The 25,825-nt window shown below is 49.9% G+C and overlaps 3 protein-coding genes and 1 long non-coding RNA gene across 4 annotated transcripts; 3 read left to right on the forward strand and 1 right to left on the reverse strand.

Annotated features, from left to right (window-relative positions):
- On the forward strand, window positions 1,183-5,074 carry LOC8054720 (receptor-like serine/threonine-protein kinase SD1-8). The gene is made up of 8 exons (XM_021457422.1): window positions 1,183-1,537; window positions 1,711-3,119; window positions 3,237-3,619; window positions 3,715-3,925; window positions 4,026-4,263; window positions 4,354-4,504; window positions 4,589-4,893; window positions 4,986-5,074. The coding sequence occupies exons 2-8, from the start codon at window positions 1,802-1,804 to the stop codon at window positions 5,014-5,016; spliced, it is 2,637 nt and encodes an 878-aa protein (XP_021313097.1). The 5' UTR covers window positions 1,183-1,537; window positions 1,711-1,801; the 3' UTR covers window positions 5,017-5,074.
- On the forward strand, window positions 10,281-10,809 carry LOC110434001. The gene is made up of 3 exons (XR_002451447.1): window positions 10,281-10,305; window positions 10,392-10,586; window positions 10,679-10,809. It is a non-coding gene; the product is annotated as an uncharacterized LOC110434001 (long non-coding RNA).
- Window positions 14,034-14,898, reverse strand: LOC110433752. The gene is made up of 3 exons (XM_021456316.1): window positions 14,770-14,898; window positions 14,482-14,703; window positions 14,034-14,392 (listed from the first exon to the last, which is right to left on the reverse strand). The coding sequence occupies exons 1-3, from the start codon at window positions 14,896-14,898 to the stop codon at window positions 14,036-14,038; spliced, it is 708 nt and encodes a 235-aa protein (XP_021311991.1). The 3' UTR covers window positions 14,034-14,035.
- LOC8054721 (receptor-like serine/threonine-protein kinase SD1-8) lies at window positions 19,115-23,932 on the forward strand. The gene is made up of 6 exons (XM_021457423.1): window positions 19,115-20,711; window positions 21,997-22,325; window positions 22,460-22,670; window positions 22,760-22,997; window positions 23,084-23,234; window positions 23,347-23,932. Exons 1-6 carry the CDS (start codon window positions 19,388-19,390, stop codon window positions 23,647-23,649), a joined length of 2,556 nt encoding a protein of 851 aa, XP_021313098.1. The 5' UTR covers window positions 19,115-19,387; the 3' UTR covers window positions 23,650-23,932.

Consider the following 25,825-nt stretch of genomic DNA (forward strand, 5'->3'; position numbering starts at 1 on the left):
CCAAAAAATTTTAGGTTTGCCCAAAAAGCTGCCATCTCAGATTTTTGACCAAAAACCTGTTAGGGCAACCACAATGTCAGAGAAAGTAGTCCATAGGGAATAAAATATCCTCTATCAGCTAACTGAAACATTGTGGAGGTAGTCCATATAGCAGTCTATAACAAAAGATCCATAGCCCTATGGACTACCCATAAGCAATAAAGAATTGTTATTTTCTCTCTCCATGCTCTCTCTTTTGTGTCATGATACATGAGATGGTTAGAAAGAATAATTTTTAATCTCTAGTGAACCCTACCTTATGGACTACTTTGTTGGCTGAACATTGTGAGAAAAAATAATAGCTATGAACTACTTATGTAGGCCCCATGTATTTGGACTACTTGGTCCATATATATTGATGTTGCTCTTATCCCAAAGCTTTTTGGGTAAGGTGTTTAGTTGCCAAAATATTTCGGGTGAGCATTTAAAATGTTTGACATGTAAATAGCTCCATGTACATGCACAATCCAGCTGCATATTCATACACATTGCGGCGTCGGACCCCGCGGCGTCGGAGAAAGGGCGGCCACCGCCGGCTTGGAAGTTGGAACCAGTCCGCCGTCGGAGAAAGGGCAGCCACCGCCGGCTTGGCCAGGCTAAGGGGCAGTGGGTGCATTGCCGTTGACCTCTCCCCTTACGGGCAATCAAAGAGGCCTAGCCTGCATTCCTGGAGGTAAAGCAGGAAAACAAACAGGTACAAAGCCTTCACAGGCAACGAAACCGGCTCAGCCTGCATTCCTGGAGCCTGACTAGAAGGTAGTCAGCTCAGTTAAAATCCAGCACAAGAGGATTTTCATAAATATTTCATCGATCGGTGGGGATTGTTCTCTCTCTCTCTCTCTCTAGATGATGGGGACAAATGTCAGTCGCAGCATGTTCATATGCATGGCTCATTCATTTTGACTTTAAGGGTGTTTGATTTGTGGCCGACAGTTGTAAAAAATAAGCGTTCTAATGTGTGCAAGTTGCCCAAACAATCTTTGTCCGTTGCATTACAGCGATGGTGATTGGTGAGTTTTGATTAGTTCCTGTTTGACTTTGACTTATGGTGCATATTTTAATTTACAACATGACAATGGTATAGATAAGACCGTGCATTTAGCTATTCAGAGTAACTGACTGTTGGGCAAGTTAACAGCTTGCATCCAGCTATGATCCGAGGGAGATCCAAACACCCAAACGTCCATTTTTCTTCAGTTTTGCCGTGTCGTATACTCGTAGTATACATTATCTTCATGTGGTCAAGCGAAAATATGGTATGCCTAGTTGCACATCCAGTTGGAAGCTGGGAACCAAGAGCATCTCATGAGCACGGTTCCCAATCGCAAACAAGAGCCGCGAAGAGCCGAGCTTCCACCGAGTCTTGTGCTTGCAATTGCAACGGTGCAAGCGCCGGCCGCGCGCGCCCGGATTGCTGGTCGCATTCAGCGTCTGATCGGCAGCCGGCAGGCAACAGCTAGCTCTCCCGGAGCGCGAACGTCGAGTCGTTGACTAAAAGGTAAAAGCTCTGTTTGCGACCTCTGCTCCATATGCAACCGGCGACGACGTGGCCCTGTGGGCGTGTAACAAATGCGCGAACAACCTCGCATTCTCACACTGCCGCGGGCGGGCATTTCCTGCTGCTGATTGTTGTTGGCACGAGTGACAGCCACCGCCACCGACTGTGTGCAGGCGATCACGCAAGGCATAAGGCCATGTCGTGAGAGGAGAGGTCAACGGCTCGTTTTCGGCGCGCGCCCAGTTCGGTCGAGGTGATCGGACCATGACGGCGCGCACGCTCTCCCTCCTCCTCTTGCTCGCCGCCGCCGCCAGTTCCTTCACCCCGTCGACATCCACCGATACCATTTACCGGAACACGTCGCTCACCGGCAACCAGACGCTCGTCTCGGCCGGCGGCATCTACGAGCTGGGCTTCTTCAGCCCGGCCGGCGCCAACGGCAGGACGTACCTCGGAATCTGGTACGCCAGCATCCCGGGCGCGACGACCGTCGTGTGGGTCGCCAACCGCAGGGACCCGGTGACCAACTCCCCGGCCGCTCTCCAGCTCTCCGCCGGCGGCCGCCTCGTCATCCTTGACGGCAACAACGACACCGTGTGGTCCTCCCCGGCGCCCACCGTCGGGAACGTCACGGCGCGCGCCGCCGCGCAGCTCCTGGACACCGGCAACTTCGTCCTCAGCGGCGACGGCAGCGGCTCCGGGCCGAGCGTGGCGTGGCAGAGCTTCGACTACCCGACGGACACGCTGCTCCCGGGTATGAAGCTCGGGGTGGACACCAGGGCCAGCATCACCCGGAACATCACGGCGTGGCGCAGCGCGTCCGACCCGTCGCCGGGCGACGTCACGTTCAAGCTCGTCATCGGCGGCCTGCCGCAGTTCTTCCTCCTCCGGGGCAGCACGAGGGTGTACACGAGCGGACCGTGGAACGGCGACATACTCACCGGCGTGCCGTACCTCAAGGCGCAGGCCTTCACCTTCGAGGTGGTGTACAGCGCCGACGAGACGTACTACAGCTACTTCATCCGCGAGCCGTCTCTGCTGTCGCGGCTCGTCGTGGACGGCGCGGCGACGCAGCTGAAGCGCTTCTCGCTCAACAACGGCGCGTGGAACAGCTTCTGGTACTACCCGACCGACCAGTGCGACTACTACGCCAAGTGCGGGCCGTTCGGGTACTGCGACACCGACCGCTCCCCGCCGTGCAGCTGCCTGCCGGGGTTCGTGCCGCGCTCGCCGGACCAGTGGAACCAGAAGGAGTGGTCCGGCGGCTGTGTCAGGAGCACGAACCTGACCTGCGACGGCGGCGGCGGCGACGGGTTCTGGGTGGTGAACCGGATGAAGCTGCCGCAGGCCACGGACGCGACGGTGTACGCCGGCATGACGCTGGACCAGTGCAGGCAGGCGTGCCTCGGCAACTGCAGTTGCGGGGCGTACGCCGCCGCGAACAACAGCGGCGGGATCGGCGTCGGGTGCGTCATCTGGACCGTCGACCTGCTGGACATGCGGCAGTACCCGATCGTCGTGCAGGACGTGTACATACGGCTCGCGCAGTCGGACATTGACGCCCTCAAGGCTGCAGCAGCAGGTTCTGATTCTGTTTTTTTTTTTCTTTTTTTAGAATTTCTTTGGATTCCCCAGTTGAAAATCTTGCACGAAATTTTCCATCTTGAGGCTTGACGACACCTCTTGTTCTTGATTACAGATAACCATCAGCGTTCACACAAGAGCAAGCTGATCATCATCGTCGTCGCGACGATTTCCGGTGTGCTTTTTCTGCTAGCAGCGGCTGGCTGCTGCTGTTTGTGGATGAAGAATAAGGTGAGCAAGAAAGGTGAAGGTGAGGACATGGCGTCGTCCATGCCTCCGAGTACTGCAGAGTTCGCGCTTCCGTACAGGATCAGGAGCCAGCCTTCGTTGAGCCCAGTACGGGATCACAAACAGCTTCTTGATGTCTCGGACGAAACGAGATACTCCGGCAATGATGTTGACCTTCCGTTGTTTGAGCTGGAGGTCATTCTGGCCGCCACGGACAACTTCGCGGACCACAAAAGGATTGGTGCAGGTGGATTTGGCCCTGTTTATATGGTATAAAAACACACGATTTGCTTAATAATTTTGCTTGCAGGTTGCTCTATGTAATTGCTACTAACTGGCCTGCGACGAAACAATTACATTGGCAGGGAGTTCTTGAGGATGGGCAGCAAATAGCTGTGAAGAGGCTGAGCCAGGGATCAACTCAGGGGGTGAGGGAGTTCATGAACGAGGTGAAACTGATTGCAAAGTTGCAGCACAGAAACCTTGTTAGGCTCTTCGGCTGTTGCATCGAAAACGATGAGAGGATGCTTGTGTACGAGTACATGCACAACCAGAGCTTGGACACATTTATATTTGGTCAGTCCAGTTCTACTTCTACACATGCTGAGCACCTCGAATTGAATTCGTATGAGGTGATTAGGTAATTTATACACTACTCCATGCATTACTTATGCAGACGAAGCAAAGCGCAGGCTGCTGAGATGGCAGAAACGGTTCGAGATCATTCAGGGGATTGCACGGGGTCTACAGTATCTGCACGAGGACTCAAGGTTCAGGATCATCCACAGGGACCTGAAGGCTAGCAACGTGTTGCTGGACAGAAACATGGTCCCCAAGATCTCTGATTTTGGCATCGCAAGAATGTTTGGAGGTGACCAGACCAGTGCATACACCCGAAAGGTCGTCGGAACATAGTGAGTGTCCATTTCCCTAGCCCTATATTCAGTACTATAAAATTAAAATTGACCTTAATTCTCTCGACTCATGAGACGGGTATGTTTCAGTGGCTACATGGCTCCAGAATACGCCATGGACGGCCAGATCTCGATAAAATCCGACGTCTTCAGCTTCGGCGTGCTGGTGCTGGAGATCATCGCCGGCAGGAGGAACCGAGGCTCCTACGAACCCGACCTCGATGTCAATCTCCTAGGATATGTAAGCAATTCCTCCAAAGAAATTCTGAACTTCTAATATAACCATATTCTCCATGCATGTCGTCGTTGACCTTCATTATTCTAGGCATGGATGCTGTGGAGAGAAGGGCGGAGCATGGAGTTACTGCTGGACGAGGCGTTGGGCGGCAGCTTCCACCACAGCAGGGTGCTGCGGTGCATCCAGGTGGCGCTGCTGTGCGTCGAAGCGCAGCCGAGGAACCGGCCGCTCATGTCGTCGGTGGTCACCATGCTGGCCAGCGACAACGCCGTGCTCCCCGAGCCCAACGAGCCCGGGGTGAACCCAGGGATGAGCACGTCGTCGGACACGGAGTCGTCTCGGACACGGAGCGCGACCGCCAACTACGTGACGGTCACCAGATTAGAGGCGAGGTAGTAGCTTGCATTGGAACTGTACACATTTCTAGCGTTTCGTATATAATGCGAATGTTAAACGTGTATTCGTTTCTGTCTGTTTGTTTCAGGTCCACGTCCACTGGCCACTCTTCCCTGTAAAGTTCGCACAGTTTGTAAAGATTACATACATATTGATTTGAGAAGCTCCAGCATTCAATTTATTGTGACCGTTATCGGGCCCATCTTTTTTCTTTCTGAAACTGGACTCCTTTGACTGGTTTCGTAGGTTGTTTTATATTTTTTAAAATATACTAATTAACATCTAGTTTGATATCTTAAAATTATAATGAATTTATTCGAAATTATAAAAAATCTGAAACTAGTATAATCTTTCTAAAAATGTAGTGTACCTATTTATGATCTATATGTTTGAAACTGCTTTTATTTTTATTCACGTTGCTTTTATTACTTGTAGTCGTGACTACTATTTAGTCAAAACAAATAAAATCCAAATAACTCTAAATAAACTAGCAGCTGTTAGATAAGCATTTTTAGAGGAAAATTTGAACTAGTTTATATTTTTTAGTTTAAAATAAATTACTTATGAATTTTAGAGTTCAAACATTCTTTTTAAAAAAAATTACAAAAACCGTCTTTGAGACCGGTCCGAAGGCTAAATTTATCTAGTTTGAACAATTGGAGAGCGTTTGTTACTTGGTTTCTAGTTGAGGGTTTTCTTTAAAGGCACCAACAAGAAATTTGTTGTTCATGTATTAATAGAATAGAAGCAAAGTTCAACAATCCCTTTAAGAAAATAAAAAAAATCACCCTCACAAAAAAGTATGTAACACAATAAACGCCACGAAATCACTGTCGGTGAGAAAAAATTGAGCCAAGCCATTATCGCCCTCCACGGGTCGCCACCAACCACTACTACGGCAAAAGACGAACAAGGCTGGCACAATGGAGGATGTCCTTTGTGGTACCTCTAAGGAGGGAAAGCAAGATATACATGCAATTTAAAGGCTTTCAATTTTTTTCGTTGTTTCTCCAATAAATCATTTGCCACATCAGTAACATAAATAACTAACAAAAAAATACATGTATACAGATATCATAATAGTCTTTACCCACCACACGTCTCACGAAGTTTTGACTAAAAATGAGCATGCAACAATTTTTTGATCCAGCCCAAGCAGAATTTTTTTTATTTTTAGCCCATTTTTAAAACAAATTTCAAAAATATGCCGCTTCCTAAAAAATTTTCAAATCTAGGCCGTTTGGCCCCGCCACCATGCATGGCGGGGCAAAACCACTGCACCCCGCCATGCATGGTGGCGGGGTTGAAGCGCCACGTGGCGGCCACCTGCGAGGCCATGCTTACGTGGACCCCGCCACGGTCCATGGCGGGTTTGGGTACCCCGCCGTGGATCATGGCGGGTTTGGCTTCCCCGCCGCGCATCATGGCGGGGTTGGGCCTGACAAAACGGCCCGCCCCGCCCCTTTAGTCCACACGCCGTGCCCACCCTTCCCCGCAGCCGCAGCGTCGCACCGCCGCCGCGCCCGCGTCCGCCTGCTCGCCGCGGCCAGCGCCAGCCTAGGCCCGCCCCGCGCCCCGCCTGCGTCCCGCGCCCCGCGCCCGCCGCACGCCGCGGCCCGCGCCCCGCGTCCCCGGCGCTCGCCGGTGGCCGTGCGTGGTCGGGGCCGCCTGCCTCGGCTCCCTCCGGCCTCGGCCCGTGCTCGGCCCGTGCCCGTGCGCTGCCCCCTACCTCGGCCGCTCCAAGCCGACGTGAAGGTATTTTTTTTTCTAAATTTTTTATTTAAATTGTTAATTAGTTTTGTTAGTTTATATTAGTAGAGATACAAATTTAGTTAGTAATTAAGTTTGTTAGTTAGTTTTGTTAGTAATTAGTTAGTTAGTTAGTTAATATTAGTAGAGGTATTAATTTACTTATGTAAGTTATTTAGTTAGTTATGTTAGTAATTCGTTCATTATTTAGTTAGTTAGTTAATATTAGTATAGGTAATAATTCACTTATGTAAGTTATTTAGTTAGTTATGTTAGTAATTTGTTCATTATTTATTTAGTTAGTTAATATTAGTATAGGTAATAATTCACTTATGTAAGTTATTTAGTTAGTTATGATAGTAATTTGTTCATTAGTTAGTTAGTTAGTTAATATTAGTATAGGTAATAATTCACTTATGTAAGTTATTTAGTTAGTTATGTTAGTAATTTGTTCATTAGTTAGTTAGTTAGTAATGTAGTAATTAGTACTATCGTATTGGTTAGTACTACCATAATTCTTAGTTGTTGATCGGATGTCAAATCGTTTTGTAGATGGATTACGGTGTAAGAGTTTTTTACGGAGAAAGTGTTAGGAGAGAGGATTGTCAGTTTGAGGATATGTTTGATGATTTGGAATGGTTTGATGGTCCCCCTAGTTTTAGTGATCTATGTGAGTGTTTGAGTTTGAAGTTTGGCGATGCTCTCACACTAAAGGGTAGGTTTGATGTTGGAAAGAATAGGGCACACTATGTGATGATGGACTTGTGCAACCAAGCTGAGTGGTCCCGATACAATAGGGTCATCCAAGGTTCGAATGTAGGCATGGCTGAGTTGGTGTTGGAGACTGTTGAGAATGAGGAGCCGTCCTTCGACGGCGGTGGTGATTGTGGTGTGCAGGTCCAACAAACTATGGAGAGTATGGACTTGGATGGTAATTGGACGCAGGAGCGGGTTCAATCTCCTCCAGTTGGTCAAATAAGAAATGATTTTGATGTAGACGAGTTTGAACAAGAGGAGAATGAGGCGGCAGAGGATGAAATGATTGGTGATGATGTTTGCTCTGATTCTGAGGAATCAGAAAATGAGGAAGTAGGTTCACCTCGCATGTGTGCACCGGTTCGTGGCATGCCCTCAGGAGTTCCGCTTCAGGTACTTCATGCAACGCAGACTCAGGGCAATTTAGCCACAGGGTATCCAGGTGATGGAGAGGAATATGAAGGATGGGGTCGGGTTAGAGAGGCAGAACCTTACGTTGCACCACCCTCTTATACATCGGCAGAGCTTACACAGCTGAGGGAGGCTGGCTTGCCCTTTACCGGTGTTCCAAATTATATGGATGTCAGCATGTCGCATATGGCGGTTTGTGACACGGGTTTGCAGATTTGTAAGGAATCATTGTACAACCATGAAAATGTAATACTCAGGAAGGGAATGCTTTTCAATACGATGTCTGAGATGAAGTTGTTCCTTCAGGACTATGCTGTATATCATCATAGGCCGTACACGGTTCGGCATTCCGACAAGGAGGTAAAATTTCAAATAGTATGCAAGGCAGGGTTCCCGTGCACGTGGAAGTTGAATGCACGGAAACGGTCCAGTGATGGGAAGTGGAAGCTAACTTCAGTGGAGCAGCCACACAGATGCCAGACTAACAAGGGCAAACGGTACCATCCCCAGTTGACGGCTCGGTACCTTGTTCGCCGTATATTGGGTCTTGTAGATGCGGACAACGACGTATCAGTGTCTTTCTTGCAGGAGACCATAGCCACTTTTGTTGGGTATGAGGTAACATATGGAAAGGCATGGCGGGCAAAGCAAATTGCCCTGGCAATTCGGTGGGGTAGTTGGGAGGAAGCCTATAACAGGGTTCCACGCATTTTGTGTGCAATGCAACATTTCAACCCTGGCATGAGATGGTTCGTATACACAGGAGGGTTTTATCTTCAGAACCCGTTGAGGCATATTCTGTACCGTGTGTTCTGGTATTTTGATCAGTGTAAGCATGCATTTCAGTATTGTCGGCCAGTTGTTCTAGTTGATGGCACGTTCCTCACCGGCAAATACAGAGGTACATTGATGATGGCTGCTGCTGTAGACCCTGAGAATCAAATTGTGCCACTGGCTTTTGCTTTGGCAGAGGGGGAGAACAATGATTCGTGGTCATGGTTCATGCGTCTGCTCCGTCTTCACGTCCTTGGTCCTTCTCGCACCATTTGTTTGATATCGGACCGTCACATTGGAATTCTTAATGCTGCCGGTGAACACATTGATGGGCACCCACCCCTAGTGCACCGTTGGTGCATGAGGCATTTTGCCGCTAATTTCTGGCGCTGTCAACGGAAGAAGGAGGTGGCAGACAAGTTAAAGGAACTTTGTAATAAACGTACAGAACATGAGTTTAAGGAGACAATGGCGGAACTACAGAAGATGATGAACCGAGCGGGCAAGGCATGGTTAGATCAGCAGATGGAAAATAAAGCGAAGTGGGCATTATCATATGATGAGGGTGGGTTTCGGTATGGCATAATGACAACAAACTCCTCTGAGTCTTTCAATCGTGTGTTCAAAGGCGTTCGATCTCTACCAGTGTCCGGTATAGTTGAGTTCTCTTTTAAGAAGTGCAATGAATATTTTGTTACGCGGTATGGCCTAGCCCTGAGAAATGAAGAGGAGCTTGGAAGATGGGGGAAGGCTGCACACGAATATTTGCAGGAGGCTGAGGAGTTGTCCAAGCAACAGGTTGGCGAGGCCTATGGACGAGACAGACTTGTTTATAGCGTTCGAGCTAGAGGGGGCACAAACCTTGGCGGCGAACAATTTGGTGGGCGAACGTACCGTGTGGATCTTCAAAAAGTAGAATGCAGTTGCAACGTACCTCAGATCATGCATGCCCCTTGCTCACACATGATTACGTCTTGTCGGCTTAGAGGTTTTGACCATACAGTTGAACCATACATGTCACCCTTGTATCTCCGTGCCAACACCCAAAATGTTTGGGAGAAGAGCTTCGAGCCGTACCTTGACGAGTCGCAGTGGCCTCCATATTATGGTGAGGACTACGTGTCTTATCCGGACCTAAGAAAGGTAGGGAAGGGAAGGAGGAAGAAGAAGCGACTGAAAGGCGATATGGACAATATGAAAGGTTATGGCGATGACATGTATGGTGGCGGTGACTTCAACGAAGAACGTGCGCAGAACCTATGCAGCATTTGCAAGAAACCTGGTCATAACGCTAGATTTCATAGGAGGGGTAGACAAGAGGTTGTTTATTAATCTTTGTGCTTATCAAAATTCTTAGTAAACATGCATTTATGTTATTCGTCATCAAATTTACTTGCTTTGTCTTATTACTAATGTTATTAATTGTACTAATGTTGTTTCTTTCATTTTTGAAACAGGCGGGCTACGATGGCGGCGCGGGCACCTCATCCCCGCTTTAGCCTCATTGAGGCGGACTACGACAAGGACCACCGGGCCAAGGCCTTGTCGGAGCAGCAGAGGCCGTTGTGTGTGCTTCGTGGTCGCACGCACCACGTACACAGCTGGAACGAGCGATACGCGTCGTACATTCGTCGTGCAGGCTTTCTTGAGATCGTCCGGGTCTACAACAGTGGACTTTCCACTCTAGACTCTACAGTTCTTACTGCTTTTGTTGATAGGTAACATAGCATTTTACATTACTTTAATTTGTTTGTTAAATATGTGCCTTCAAATAATTGATATACACAACATTATAACGATGCAGGTGGAGACCAGAGACGCACACCTTCCACACACCTTGTGGAGAAATGACTATCACATTGCAGGATGTGAAGATGATATTGTGTTTGAGTTTGTCTGGTCATCCGGTGACTGGGGTCGTCGATGAGTCTACTTGGCTAGACTTGGTACAGGAGTTTTGTGGTAGGCGGCCATCAGATGCTGAAGTTAAAGGCACCAAGTAAGTTCATATTTGAGTCCCATTGAAATTACTAATACAACCATTTTAGATAAATCTATATTTATACAATATTTGTTTACTTGTAATTGCAGGAAGACCTCAGGAGTGTCGACGTCTTGGATTACGCAGAACTTTGGTGCAGGACCACCGCCTGATGCTCCAGATCATGAGGTGGAGATGTATGCAAAGGTGTGGTTGTGGCACTTCTTGGGGGGTTTCTTGTTCCCTGATTCCTTAGGAGACAGCATCAGCTGGATTTTCCTGAGGATCCTTATGTAGCCACTGGACAACATTGCCGGCTACAGTTGGGGTAGCGCGGTGCTTGCATGGACATACCGTCAGCTTTGCCAGGCCTGTCATCGCCAGTCATCGAATGGAAACCTAGGTGGTTGCTCATATCTACTTCAGGTTTGGATTTGGGAGCGTTTTCCAGTTGGAAGGCCCACTAAACCTCCGGGTTTGCCTGTAAGTGCATTTGCTATTTCGATTTCTTCATAACACTTAAGCCATTTATGACATTATGTTTGTGTTAATTGCAGGTATGGGTGCATGAAGATGTTAGACCCACCGCCCTTTTTCTCTGGTCAGATGCTAAGGTAGTCAGGGGCGAAGCAGACAGGAGGTACAGGCAGTACACTGACGAGCTAGACGTGTTGACACACAACTACGTAAGTTCAATTTACTTTTAGTACTAAATGCACTATTAATGCGTTTTATTTTGAAATACTAAAAATAAGTTTACAAATTTTGCAGGTCACATGGTCACCGTGGTCTCGGTGGGAGCTAGAGGGGTACCTTAGTCCACGCTGCGACGAGGAGGATAGCGATTGGCTTTACGATGGCCCACTGATCTTCTTCCACGTGGTCGAGATGCACTACCCTTGCAGGGTTTACAGACAGTTTGGGAGGCTGCAGGGGATTCCACCACTGTATTCCACAAACGCTGAGCTGCATAGGTATGATGGCACTTTGTTTGTTTCCATTAAGTGGCTCATTGCTAATGCAATATATTTTTGCAGGATTGATCGCAGGTTTCGGTCCACGCAAAAGGATTGGGCGGTCAGGCACGATGCACATTTGCAGACTTGGTATCACAGGCAGGTTCCCCTCGTCAACTCACTACCACCGCACGACCCCGCCAGATGGATGGAGTACCTACAGTGGCTGCACCGGAGTACGAGGACTCATATCATGGTCCCGTACACCAACACCCCTGCAGATGAGGGTGGTGAGGATGACATCGCCGATGCGTTCGACGAGGTGCAAAGGGTTGACAAACAGGTTCTTAGGGCCCCCTTAAATAGATATGTGGTAAGTACCTTGGACTTTCATGTATTATTTGATGTTTATGGCACAACAGTTGTCCAAATGATCGAGTTAATGTTGTGTGTGATGTTGTAGTCACAACAGTTGTCTAACTACTCCGAGGAAGCTAGCAGGCAACTGTTCCGGAGTAGAGACGACAAGAGCAACCCTCTTCGCAGCTTTGTCAAGGTACTTTCGAAAAATATTTCATTATTACAAAACAATTACAACTGAATAATGCATGTTGTCATTTTATCCTGCAGAAAATCAAAAAGGGCTGCAAGAAGTTAGCGGCTAAGCTGAGCTGTGCAGACACGACATATGCGCCTCCGTTGCACCCCATGTTGTCTAGGAGCCAGACGGCCTCGATGTCCACTAGAGCTACTTCGGCTAGGGCCGCTTCCTCCTCTGTACGTACTCCGCAGTACACAGGGAAGGGTCCAGCGGACGTGGACGATGAGGACGAGGCCCTTCAGTACTCCACGACTAGTGGCGACGACGACGACGACGAGTTACAGTGGGAGTTCACCGGTCACGAGGAGATGGGTACCTCACAGCTAGGCGGTGCTCCTATTGGTACACAGGGGGTGGAGTACACACAGGAGGAGTACACACAGGGGGTGGAGTACACACAGGAGGAGTACACACACGTCGAGCACCAGGTGCCTATGCTGTGCTTTTACTTTTCTATATTTGCATGATTCAAAAATTAAAATTGCTCATTAGGGTGCTTGTTTGCAGGGTACTTCGTCCACACAGGAGATGGAGCGTGTCCATAGGAGGCAGCGCGAGAGGCAGCGGCGAGACCGCACGGACGTGGGGTGGACAAGCAACGTGGTGCCTACCAATCCTAGGAGGCGACGGAAGCCGCGAAACCGCTACACCCCTGGCGATGATTAGATTAGACATGTTTAGCAGTTGGGACTTGTCATGTAGTACCTGTGACATATTGTTATTTCCAGCACGTTGGTACCTGTGACATATTTCTAGATAATTGATGTGCCTTTTTTTAAGAATTAGTGTGAATTAATTTAGTTGTTCGGATTTGTCATGTAGTGACATATCTCTGTCTTGCCAAACCAGCTGCGAACCCGAACAATCGGTTAACAAAATACCAAACAACGGCAGTGCAGCAAAGGTTCTGGCCAATTTTTGGCTACCCCGCCATGGCTGGGGGCGGGTTAGGGCTACCCTGCCATGCACCATGGCGGGGTAGCCCTAACCCGCCCCCAACCATGGCGGGGTAGCCAAAAATTTGCCAGACCCCCATGTACCTAACATAGCACTACTCAAAGTGACTTCCTCTATTTCTTTTTAAATATTACACAAAAAACATGCAAGAAACAAAACTTTTAAATGTTATATTAGTTAAACATGTTACAAAATCTTTTTCAATTGTTATGTTAGTTAAACATTCTGACAGCTGTGGACTTTGGCGAGGAGCGATCAAATTGAAATACGTCGGAATACAAATTATTACATGACAAGTTTCAAAGTACAAAAGTCTCATCCCTAAGCCACTCACATACATTACCACATCAATCAAATTGCGTGCACCACTGTGTAAGCAACTCGTCCTCGGACTCCCAATCGTCCACTACAACCTCCTTACCCATGCTCGCCTCCGCTGCCTTGCCCTCACTAGCCTGTCTCTCGTAGTAAGCTGCCTCTGCCTCTTCTGCCGCCTGAGAGTATAACTGCCCCTCTTCCTCGGTCATGTCTGTTGGCCACCATGAGTCATAGACCGATGTCTTCTGGTTGTGGTATGCAGCCTCACCCTCCTCTAAGGCACCGACAGGCATCGGTCCTGACGCCTCACCCTCCTCTGCAAGACGAAGTAGGTCGCCTATCCTTCCCATTTCGTAGTCATGCTCGTCCTGAGGGTACCCCAATTCCTCGGCAAGACGAATGAGGTCGCCTATCCTTCCGGTGTCGTCGTCTTCCTCCGCCTCGTCCTCCTCTTCGACCACAATCGGACGACTAGCGGTGCCACCAACTGCAGCCTCCCGCCCTAATATCATATTCTCCGCGTACTTAGCACGGCCCACATCTGCTTGCCAGTTTCTGGTGCATCCAATCTCTGTAAGTACAAAATTTAAGGAATTAATAACATATTCATTTCAGAGAAACTAACAGTTTCACTTTCAAAAATTAAATGACTCACTAGCACATAATGAGGCAATAGTATCGTTCAAGCATTGCATCTCAGCTCTCTCAGCCTCCTCCGCAGCCTTCCTTGCATCCTCTTCAGCCTTCCTTGCACGGTACTCCTCTATCTCCTTTTCCCTCTCCTCGGACCACTTCTTCCATGCAATACTCGCAGGGTTACGAACACGCAACTCCTGGGCGAATGCAAGCATTTTCTTCTTATGGTCCTTCACAAAATCAGTGACGTAGTTTGCAGGATAACCTCTCGTCTTGCGAACTGCTACTCTTGCCTTATACTCATCTTTGAACTTAAACACATCATCAGATGATTCCCATTTGCATTTCTGAGTGCTCTGTTACGGGAAATATATGAATACAAAGTTAGCGTACAAAAACAAATATATGAGTATACTAGTACTAAATGTGCACAGTCCTAGCAAACCTCATCATAGTCGATCATGTGGCCACAGAAGTGGCCAATCCCAAGACCTGAAGGAACTAGGCCGTAGCTAGCTTCAACACCACATTTGCACATCACGGGAGGCGCAATAGACCTCCGCTTCTTCTTCCACTCTGGAACCTCCTCCTGCTTCTCAGGCTCTGGCCAATGGCTCTTTGGACCATAGATCCACTCCGCGAAACGACACTTTCGAAAACCACGATCCTACAAAAAGAACACATTAGAACACACATATATCAACTGAAATTTGAAGATTGAATCTAAACTTACTTCACGCCGCAGAGGACAAACGAACTCTAGTTCATTCCGTGGATTTATCACGGCTTGTTCTCCGCAATGACACTTTGGAGGATACTCGAGCCGCCGTGCAGAGGCGACGGCCTTCTCTTCCTCCGTCATAGGAGGAGGGTTAGGGGGGGCGCAACCCAGCGAGTAAACAACTCACATTTGCAATGATCAACGCCGGGGTAGAAAAGCAGAATTCTTGGGTCAAACTTGTCCGGCCCGTCGATCCATTGGAAGAAAAAGCACCGGAAGTAGGGCTACAAAAGAGTTTCAATTGTCTCATTGGGAATAAAAAGATAAAAAACCAATAAGAAAAACAAAGGGCACAGTGACTTACGCTATAACTATAACAAGTATAGAAGCAACGTGCCGCAGTATCCGGATGTCTCGACTGGCTCACGTGTGCCGAATGTCCACAATCACAATTTGGAATAGGTTCCTCGGGAGGCACGGGGGCATCCTTGCAAGAAACATCGGGGTAAACTCTCTAGGACGACCCTTTTTTCGCCAAATAGACTCACGATACGAGTCCTCCATCTAAAAACGCGAAAATAATTCAACACAAATCACATAACTAAACAAAGTAACGTAACAAGAGATTTACTAAACATATTAAAAATAACCAAATGAACTTATCTAAACTATGAAAACGTAAAGGTTGTAAGAAATTTACCTTATCCAAACGAGGGGTGGCCGGGAAAACAACCGTGAAGAACGACGAGGCGGGGAATACGCAGCGGAGAGGGGCGCCGAGGAGGGGGAATGGAGGTGAAGGACGACGCAGAGGGGCACCGGAGAAGAGCGGAGCTCGGGTGTGAGAGAGGGAGAGAAAGAGAGACACTCGGGGTGAGAGAGGGAGAGAAATGAGAGGAGATGGCCGTTCGGCCGACTAAGTAGGGCGCGGGTGCACCCCGCCATGATGCGCGGCGGGGTTGCAACCCGCCATGATCGGTGGCGGGGTCCCCGTACCCCGCCATGGACGGTGGCGGGGTCCACGTCAGCCGGCCCCGCCCACCCGGGCGCCACGTGGCACTTCAACCCCGCCACCATGCATGGCGGGGTGCAGTGTTTTTGCCCCGCCATGCATGGTGGCGGGGCCAAACGGCCTAGTTTTGAAAATTTTTCCGAAACCGTGTCAAAATTGAAAATTGTTTCATTTTTGGGCTAAAAATAAAAAAAAATTCCCCAAGCACAACACGCCCTGGTGCTACGCGAGTCTAGACCAGCACAGCATGAGGCACAGAGCCGTGCCTAGGCTGCACCCTAAGCACGCGACATGCCTAGTAAATTGGTGCAGGTCCGGTAAGGCCCGGTATCACTGTAGCCTGCTAAGAGGATGAGGACTGATCTTCTAAAGCGAGGAAGATGCATGATAGCCCACCGCGCATCACACTCTCCTTACCCTAACTCCATTGCACCCTCAGGCCCCATCCCTTCCTCGCGTGGCTGCACACTGTCTACGCTCCTCCACTCCACGTGACCTCACCTACGTGAACTCGTCTTAGTGCCAAACATGTTTTCACTGCGCGGCCACCTCGTCCTCCTTGCCCTCAGCACCACCAGTGCACCTCCTTCTTGGCCCATGCACCACTGGCAGTTGAGCACGGTGGCCGGTGTCGAGCGGACTCGAGGGCGGCAGCGGCGGACTCCTCCTTGGCCCCCGAGGGGCCTCCAGCGCAGCATCTGTGTCGACGTCGAGCGCTCGGGCCAGCTTCACTCAAGCGTCGCCGCCTCCTACTCCCTCCCGCTCTGCTTGAAGCGGATCTGTTGCCGCCACCGTCCTCCTCCCTTCCCCTGCTAAACCGGGCCCCAGGCTGGCCCGGTCTCCTTGGCAAGCTGTGCTTATCGAGCTAGCCCATCCCGAAAATTGCGCCGTCCAGGCATGAGGCCCAAGGCAGCACGCCCTGATGACACGTCGGCCTCTACTGTGCCGTCTCTGGTCAGGCCTTGCCGGACGGGGCAGCCGCCTGGTTGGGTGATGGGTAGTGATGAATCATGATGGTACCGTCGGGAGCTTGTTTTTGTTCTTTGACTTTAACTATGTGGTCATCGCAATGTATAGATGATGATGGTACAGATTAGGGTAAATTAACAATCTATGAGTCAAACCTTTCCCACTTTGGGGTTGCTGGAGATGCAAATAAGCAAGCTCGAGTTCCAAAGACGAATCGAGATCCAATGCACGTTTTTTAAATTCAACTCAGATGCCAATGTAGTCTAAGTGCATAGTAGATGAAAGTAAACTCTACTCCCAGTTCATGCTGATAGAGCATAGAGCCGCGACACAAGTTGGCTTTTAATTAGAGCTGTGACTAGGACCGTGATATTTGTATGATACGATCTTTTAGCACGATACGACAAGAAATATTTTAGATCTGCCATATGAAATTAATTAGACCGTATCAGTAATGATATGAACGCGAGGGCAATGTCACGCCTAGGATGTAAGCACGATGGGTTGCTCGGTTTGACCCGTATTTTGAACCTGCTTAGACCAACACGGAATGGAAATCACACGCAAGATCTACAATGATACTACAATACAATTCATAATATTTTTTTACTATACATAATTTTATTTAATTATTGAATAGATTATAAAAAATATTAAAGCTTTTCATGTATATTTTTATTTTACAAATGAATAAAGAAAACGTAAAGAATATTTTAAAGGCCATGCTTGAACCGATAAGACTTACCCTGCTTGAACCGGTAGCCCAACATATCTTGTGATCCAGAGGCGGAGCCACCACTAGGGCGAGCTAGGGCGGCCGCCCTAGGTCCCCTTAGCTGGGCACCATATCCCCACCCCCTATATTCCACCGGAGTTGGAGGCGAAGGGCAGAAGCGGTGAAGTCGACGGAGGCACGGCGCTGCTTTACCGAGTGGGCGAGGCTGAGCACAGACTTCAGGTGTCATAGGCCGTTATCGCATACTTGTTTTGGCCCAGACTAGGCCCAGTTTGAAGGCCCTCCACTGCCCGAGTTAGGTCTCGTGGTCGCACAGACTCACGGCCGCACGAGCACGGACGCTGCGCCGCTCGCCCCTTTGGCCTTTGCCTCCGGTCTCTGCTCCGCCCTCCAAGCTCACTGTCGCCGCTCGCCTACTCGCCGCATCGCTGCCTCTTGCCGGGTGCCAACGGATCCAGCGACCCTGCGTCCCTGCCCAGGCCGGCCAGGCGGCCAACCCCCACTCCGTCAGGTGCTCAGCTAGCCGCTCAGGATTCAGGCAGGTAGCGAGCCTCACCGCCCCAGCCGGCCAGCCCTGCTTTCTGCTTGACTGCTTGTGATTGACTGTTTTAGAGTTCAGACATTGGGAATTTGGTCGTTCACTACTTCACTCATTTTGTGATTTCTAATTTCAGAATTTTAGGATTTTGTCAATGGATGGGGGCAGAGAAGTAGATGAAGCTGGAGATGTGGTTCGTGTTAGTTCAAACAATGCCAGCACAGAAATTGGAAAAACTTTGGTACAGAAATGTCTCAAGGTAACGTCTCGATTCTTGTTGGTTGTTCTATAATTTTTGCCTAAAACATAAGTTATCGTTGGTAGCAAAAATTTTAGAGTATAAGTCCGCCCTAGGTGAATTCTCTGGCTGGATTCGCCACTGTTGTGATCCGCGGCAAAATAAAACACAAGAGAACAAGATTATACCGACATGGTATAACTTAAGTCCCACCATACTATACTTGTAATAATTGGAAATAAGAAACTATGTTTGTTCTTGTTTAGCTGATAAATTATATTATTCGTTGATTTATTGTGAAAGAAAAATACGTTAGGTTTGGGTTCGCTGCCGCACTAGGCCACACCTTCCGCGCCGCAGCCGCAGCGCGCGCGTTTGGTGGCTACCACAGTTACGTCATGTCGTGGCCTCGCCATCGAATTCTTGTTCATTTTTGATGTCCGAAGCTGCCGCAGTTGCTGTGGACGAATTCGGCGCCGTCAGGATCGAAACAAGCCCTTTGAGGCTCTTACTCTCCATCGTAATTCGTAAGTTTAGAAACTTCATTCGCATCGACGGAGTCACGGAGGTAAGTGCGGTGCGACGGCCGGCCGACGTGGCCCCGTTCATAAGGCAGGCGGTGTGTGGCGGAGGCGCAATCGTGTGATTGGTTCTGTGCATCGGATCAAACTCGGTCTCTGACCGTACACGGGCGACGGTCAACTCGGCCGCGTGGAAAAACAGCTAGCCGTTCCAGACTCCAGCGTTGACTCGGCTGGCTTGTGTGCTGCTACACTGCTAGTACTCCAAATCCAACCAACCCTCTTGTCTCGTCAAAAAGGTGATAAAGAAGGCACTCAAACGCGGCCGGCCACAGGCCCATGTGATACCCGAATAAACAAATTCTCGCGCGCAGCTGCAGCCCCGTACGGCCGCACCGTCTCACGGGTCGATCACCCCGGTACAAGACAACGTCCTCTCCCTCCCACAGATCCGATCCGAAGCCTCGGTGTTGGCAGCCGCCACTCGGCCGTGCGTGCGTGCAGGTGCAGGCACCCTCACAATCACAAGGCAATGTCCCCATCCCGAGCGTAGCTAGCGATCACCGCCCGTTTTGCACTGGCGCGGGGCCGCGCGATTCAGGCGAGGTCGTCGAGCATGAGGGCGTGCGCGCTCCACCTCGTCCTCCTCGCCACCGCCGCCGCGTTCTTCCCACTCTCCACCTCCACCGACACCCTCGGCCCATCGGAGTCCATCACCACCGGCAATAACCAGACGCTCGTCTCGGCCGGCGGCGTCTTCCAGCTCGGCTTCTTCAGCCCGGATGGCGGCGCCAGGACGTACCTCGGGATCTGGTACTACAACATCACCTTGCACACCGTGGTGTGGGTCGCCAACCGCCAGAGCCCGGTCCGCAGCACCCCGGCCGTGCTCCGGCTCTCCGTCGACGGCCGCCTCGTCATCCTCGACGGCCAGAACGGCACGGTGTGGTCCTCGGCGGCGCCGACCGTGAACGTGACCGCCGGCGGCACCCTGCGGCTCCTGGACAGCGGCAACTTCATCCTCAGCGCCGACGGGAGCGGCTCCGACTCCGACCAGAGCGTGGCGTGGCAGAGCTTCGACTACCCGACGGACACGCTGCTCCCGGGCATGAAGCTCGGGGTGGACGTCAAGGCCGGCATCACCCGGAACATCACGGCGTGGCGCGGCGCGTCCGACCCGGCGCCGGGCGACGTCACGTTCAAGCTGGTCACCGGCGGCCTGCCGCAGTTCTTCCTCCTCCGGGGCGACACGAGGCTGTACACGAGCGGGCCGTGGAACGGCGAGATCCTCACCGGCGTGCCGTACCTCAAGTCGAACGACTTCACCTTCAAGGTGGTGTACGTCCCCGGCGACGAGACGTACTACAGCTACTCCATCGGCGGCGACGCGCTGCTGTCGCGGCTCGTCGTGGACGAGGCGGCGGGGCAGGTGCAGCGGTTCGTGCTGCTCAACGGCGGCTGGAGCAACTTCTGGTACTACCCAAACGACCCGTGCGACTCGTACGCCAAGTGCGGGCCGTTCGGGTATTGCGACAACACCGGGCAGTCCCAGGCGTGCGTCTGCCTCCCGGGGTTCCAGCCGCGGTCGCCGCAGCAGTGGAACCTCCGCGACGGGAAGGCCGGGTGCGTGAGGACGACCAGCCTCAGCTGCGGCGGCGCCAACGCGAGCAGCGACGGGTTCTGGGTCGTCAAGCGGATGAAGCTGCCGGAGGCCACCAACGCGACGGTGTACCCCGGCATGACGCTGGACCAGTGCCGGCAGGCGTGCCTCGGCAACTGCAGCTGCCGGGCGTACGCGGCGGCGAACGTCAGCGGGGGCGTCAGCCGCGGCTGCGTCATCTGGGCCGTCGATCTGCTGGACATGCGGCTGTTCCCGACGGACGTTGAGGATGTCTACATACGGCTCGCGCAGTCGGAGATAGATGCGCTCAATGCCGCAGGTACTGACTCTGACGCCATCTTTTTTATTATTATTTTTGGATGGATAATACTTCTTTCAGTTCAGTATTTCTGCATAAAATTTAGTACAATTTCAGGCAGTATTTATGATCTTCTAGTTACTCACAGCTGCGCGATTCTATGCATTACTATAAGGCCCTTTTCTAAAAAAAAATGCATTACTGTACGTTTATAATACTCACTCCGTCCCATAAACAATATCGTTATCGCTTTGAAGAAGTCAAACATGATTAACTTTAATCGAATAAAAAATATTAATATTTCTGGTATATAACTATCATAGAATATGTTTTCATAATAAATATATTTAGAGATATAAATATAAATATTATTAATATTTTTAGTCAAATTTATTTTGTAAGTCCTTGCTAGGAACCTGACATGACACATATTATAGAAGTGTTGATTAGCCAAGTACTGTTCTGAGACTTGGTTGAGCTATCTCGTCGATCTCCTTAGCTGTCGATATTAATTGGCCCCTGTGTCCCATATCTCTAATTTCGCTTGAAACGATCGAAATTCTGCACTAGCTGGATTCTCCAGCACGCCCATTTTTCTCGGTCAAGAATAGGCCATCTCATCATAGAATAAAAGGTGTCACTGGCCACCACTTCCATTCTGAAAAAACACACTGGAATACTCCATACACATTATTTGAGGAAAAAGAAAACTTGCACAGAGTTTCCTGTTCCTCGGCCCAGTTGCATTTGTTTTTATATATGATAGAGCAGGCAATTCAAGGATCATCTTTGAATGGAAGCAAAGTAGCATGCATGGGTCAATTATCAAAAGCTTAGCTTGGCCAGAAACTGTGGAAGCAATTGGTTTCTGCACCCATAAACCATGTATCGCAGTCGCTTGGTTAGGTGCCGTGCAGCCTACCGGAGAACATCACTGGACGAGTTATCGTCCAACACCACCCAAATTGATAATGACACATCAAAAGCTGTCTAGATATCATAAACTATACAGGGGGCAACCGTTTACATCGACAACATGTCAACATGCATTTCTAGGTACGATTATTCTTGGTAGAAAATACGCACATTTTTCTAGTGGTAGAAAAATCATAAAGCACATTCAAAAGGGGACATCATGCATGCATGTTGCTAAGTAATAAAGTGCAACCAAAGCTTTAGTACTTTTTTAGTCTAAAACTTTTGCCACGCTCGCGTGATGACTATCTGGTCGCATGCAGAACACACAGTAGTGTTAGGCCGGTTTCACCACCTAACGTTTTGCCGATTGCCGCTGCTTGTTTTCCAGCAAAACACCGGGTCCCAAGCAAACGCGTGGTGGTCGCCGTCGTCACGACAGTCGCCGGCGTGCTTCTCCTGCTTTCGGTTGTCTGCTGCTGCGTCTGGAGGAAGAGGAGGAAACGTCAATGCGCGACGGATTCCTCGGCGCCGAGCGGCGGAGACGACGTGCTCCCGTTCAGGACAAGGAAACAGCAAGCGTTGGACGAGAACTGGAAAGGTGCCGAGAAAGACGTCGACGACCTGCCGCTGTTTGATCTGGCCGTGATCCTGGCCGCCACCGACAGTTTCTCTGCGAGCAACAAGATCGGCGAAGGCGGATTTGGTCCTGTTTACATGGTAAGCAAGAACGATAGGAAGGAGTGTGTGCTTGTTAACAGTAGGATGATAAACCTGATCATATAATCTGAAAAGGTGTTTGTTAGACGATTCTCCCTGACTTCTAATGGGAGCTACCTGCGAATTGTTGGCAGGGAAAGCTTGAGGATGGGCAGGAAGTGGCCGTCAAGAGGCTGTCCCGGAGATCGATGCAAGGGGCGGTGGAGTTCAAGAACGAGGTGAAGCTGATAGCCAAGCTTCAGCACAGGAACCTCGTCAGGCTGCTCGGCTGCTGCGTCGACGAGGAGGAGAGGATGCTCCTGTACGAGTACATGCACAACCAGAGCCTCGACACGTTCATATTTGGTCAGTTTAACTTTGCGTAAACTACATCTGCATATAAAGAAGTTTAACTTACTGAAAAGTACTTATGTCAATGGTTATGCGTTGTGCAGATGAAGGAAAGCGGAGTTTGCTAAGGTGGCAGAAACGCTTTGACATCATTTTGGGGATTGCGAGGGGTTTACAGTATCTGCATGAAGACTCAAGGTTCAGGATCATCCATAGGGATCTGAAGGCGAGCAACGTGTTACTGGACAGGAACATGGTCCCCAAAATTTCAGACTTCGGCATCGCAAGGATGTTCGGAGGTGACCAGACCACAGCATATACATTGAAGGTCATTGGAACATAGTAAGTTCTTTTCTTGATGTCCTGGTCCTATGGTCCCCAAATTATGGACATTCAGACTGACATGAGCTATGAATTTTGGTTTTCAGCGGCTACATGTCCCCAGAGTATGCGATGGATGGCGTGTTTTCCATGAAGTCCGACATCTACAGCTTCGGCGTGCTGGTTCTCGAGATCATCACTGGCAAGAGAAACCGAGGTTTCTACGAAGAAGACCTTGATCTCAACCTCCTCCGATATGTAAGTACTAACAGTAAGCACCACACTTACTACAATTACAAGTGTTCCTTTCTGAACTTTAATTTGTTATCTAACCATATGCATGCTCTGGTCTGGTCATTTCATTGTCCAGGCGTGGATGATGTGGAAAGAAGGCAGGAGCGTCGAGTTGGTGGACAAGGTCATGGACGGCAGCGGCGTCAACTACAGCGAGGTGCTGCGATGCATCCAGGTCGCGCTCCTGTGCGTCGAGGTGCAGCCCAGGAACAGGCCCCTGATGTCGTCGGTCGTCATGATGCTGGCCAGCGAGAACGCGACGGTCCCTGAGCCGAACGAGCCCGGGGTGAACATCGGGAAGAACACGTCGGAGGACACGGACTCGTCTCATGGCCTCACGGCCAACAGCGTGACCATAACCGCAATTGACGCTAGGTAGCTGCTTGGATTTACCAGACCACCAGTAGTCATTCTTCTCTTGGTGCTCTAAAAATGTAGTCTGTGCCGTGTATTGTATACGTAGCTTTTGTACAGTACAGCAATGGTTCCGTTGCCACAAGCTAGCCCACAACAAAGGCCTGGCTCTCGGTTTTTTTAACCACTGGCCACACTCCAACCCTCCTCTGTAAGATGTAAAGTTCAGAGCTTGTAAAGATTTATATACATTCAAAAGTCACCCGGTTCAATTCATTGACGGAAACAACGAGTGCATTTTTCTTCCATGTTCTGTCTTGCAAACTTGAGCAGCTTCACTTTCGAGGGGCGTGTATCGTGTACTTGAAGTCTGCGAGGACAGTACGTTGCTCTCCATCACCTTCGTAACATCAACCTGCTCGGCTGCTGTTCCTGTCGTTAGGTCTCGTATTCCTGCGTTCCGATGGCCGCCAGTCTGGGCGTGGCTGTGAATCCAATGAATGATTGTTTGACGACTGACGAGTCACACAGCATAAAAGCGTTGCTTAGTGCGCGCGGTCGACTCATGCCACGTCGATTGCGATGCGAGCCCCGCGGACAGTAGAATTCTTCGTTCGCGATGCGTCTCTGATGGTCGCACGCGCTAGGCCACGGGCTGCTGGACTGAAGCTGAGATGAATCCTTGAACACGGTGGACGGGGTGGACAGGGCCGAGGCGCGGGATGGTGGCGCAGTGCGGCCGGCGATGGGGTGCGGCGCGGCAGGGGGACGGGCGCTGCGTGAGCGGTGCAGAGTGCGGCGGCAGATGGGCGGTGATGCCCCGACAGCCAAATGCGCGTGCGACGGGGAAGAGCATGCCTGTTGGGCTGTCCGGTGCGCAGGCCCATGAAGATAGCGTCCGGATGGCGGCGGACGCCCGTGGCCAAGCCGATTTCGTTGGGTTATGGAACCTCCATGCTCCTATTTTTTGAATTTATTTTAGAATTCAACAGTGTTACATATTTTTATTTTTATTTGTATATATTTTGATTGATAGATGATATCTCTATTGCTAATAAGGTGTTTGCGGTTCGTGAATATCGTGATCTACTGGCTCAGTTCTTCGAAGATGTTCATAGAGGTAAGATTTGCTTACGCGTGTGTGAGTGTATTTGTGTTGTAAGTATATATATTGTATGCCAAGGGGTTCACGGCGCAATGGCAAAGGCCATTGGTTGGGGGGCTCCCACCCAGGGTTCAAATCCTGGGTGCGGTACTTTATTCTGGATTTTTTCCAGGATTTTCCGACGCTATGCATTAAGTGGTAGGCGACGTGCCCCTCGACAGCGAGGCGCCCCGGCTCAGTACTTCGAAGGTCCTCATAGGAGTAGGGTTTGCGTACGTGTGTTCATATGGGTGAGTGTGCGTGGATTTTTTCCAGGATTTTCCGACGCTATGCATTAAGTGGTAGGCGACGTGCCCCTCGACAGCGAGGCGCCCCGGCTCAGTACTTCGAAGGTCCTCATAGGAGTAGGGTTTGCGTACGTGTGTTCATATGGGTGAGTGTGCGTGCGTGTAAATCCAGGATTTTCCGACGCTATGCATTAAGTGGTAGGCGACGTGCCCCTCGACAGCGAGGCGCCCCGGCTCAGTACTTCGAAGATCCTCATAGGAGTAGGGTTTGCGTACGTGTGTTCATATGGGTGAGTGTGCGTGCGTGTTGAGTGTCTGCGTTGTACTGTGTAATCTCAAAAAAAAAGTATATATATTGTATTGTGTAATTCTAAAAAAAATGTAAGTCTAGGCCTACAAACGAAGGAAAAGTTGGCTGGCCAAGTCAACTCTATCCACCCTCGGGCAATCTTTCATTAAAAAAATATTAAAAAAAACTTGAGCACGAAAAATCGGACAACTGAGATTGTTGTTTAGACTAAACAACTTCGCCAGGATCTCAACCAAACAGGCCTGAAGTGCCCATCCCCAAGTCTATGACATGTAGTACTAGTATTGGCCTACTATTCGGTATGTATATGACTCAAAAGTCTAAGAATTTAAGAAGACAGCAGCTCAACTTCAAGATGGATGCTAATTGACAGTAGCTCAACAAGACAACAAGTCGCAATGCCTCAGCTTTCAGAGAGTCCGACTGCAGTGCGACCCGCCGGCGCCGATAGCCGATTCTACGAGGCGTGACTCCGTGCAGGCGAATGATTCAGCAATAG

This window comes from Sorghum bicolor, chromosome 3, assembly GCF_000003195.3.
Source record: "Sorghum bicolor cultivar BTx623 chromosome 3, Sorghum_bicolor_NCBIv3, whole genome shotgun sequence".
NCBI classification, from domain to species: Eukaryota; Viridiplantae; Streptophyta; class Magnoliopsida; order Poales; family Poaceae; genus Sorghum; species Sorghum bicolor.

What these genes read in the sequence shown, in the direction of transcription:
- LOC8054720 (XM_021457422.1), top strand. Translation starts at nt 1,802, where the DNA reads ATGACGGCGCGCACGCTCTCCCTCCTCCTCTTGCTCGCCGCCGCCGCC. An exon ending in CCTCAAGGCTGCAGCAGCAG is followed by an intron (nt 3,120 to 3,236) that starts GTTCTGATTCTG and finishes TCTTGATTACAG; the next exon opens with ATAACCATCAGCGTTCACAC. An exon ending in GTCACCAGATTAGAGGCGAG is followed by an intron (nt 4,894 to 4,985) that starts GTAGTAGCTTGC and finishes TGTTTGTTTCAG; the next exon opens with GTCCACGTCCACTGGCCACT.
- LOC110433752 (XM_021456316.1), bottom strand. Translation starts at nt 14,898, where the DNA reads ATGACGGAGGAAGAGAAGGCCGTCGCCTCTGCACGGCGGCTCGAGTAT. An exon ending in TTTGTCCTCTGCGGCGTGAA is followed by an intron (nt 14,704 to 14,769) that starts GTAAGTTTAGAT and finishes TTCTTTTTGTAG; the next exon opens with GATCGTGGTTTTCGAAAGTG. An exon ending in ACATGATCGACTATGATGAG is followed by an intron (nt 14,393 to 14,481) that starts GTTTGCTAGGAC and finishes TTCCCGTAACAG; the next exon opens with AGCACTCAGAAATGCAAATG.
- LOC8054721 (XM_021457423.1), top strand. Translation starts at nt 19,388, where the DNA reads ATGAGGGCGTGCGCGCTCCACCTCGTCCTCCTCGCCACCGCCGCCGCG. An exon ending in GATTTGGTCCTGTTTACATG is followed by an intron (nt 22,326 to 22,459) that starts GTAAGCAAGAAC and finishes AATTGTTGGCAG; the next exon opens with GGAAAGCTTGAGGATGGGCA. An exon ending in CCTCGACACGTTCATATTTG is followed by an intron (nt 22,671 to 22,759) that starts GTCAGTTTAACT and finishes TGCGTTGTGCAG; the next exon opens with ATGAAGGAAAGCGGAGTTTG.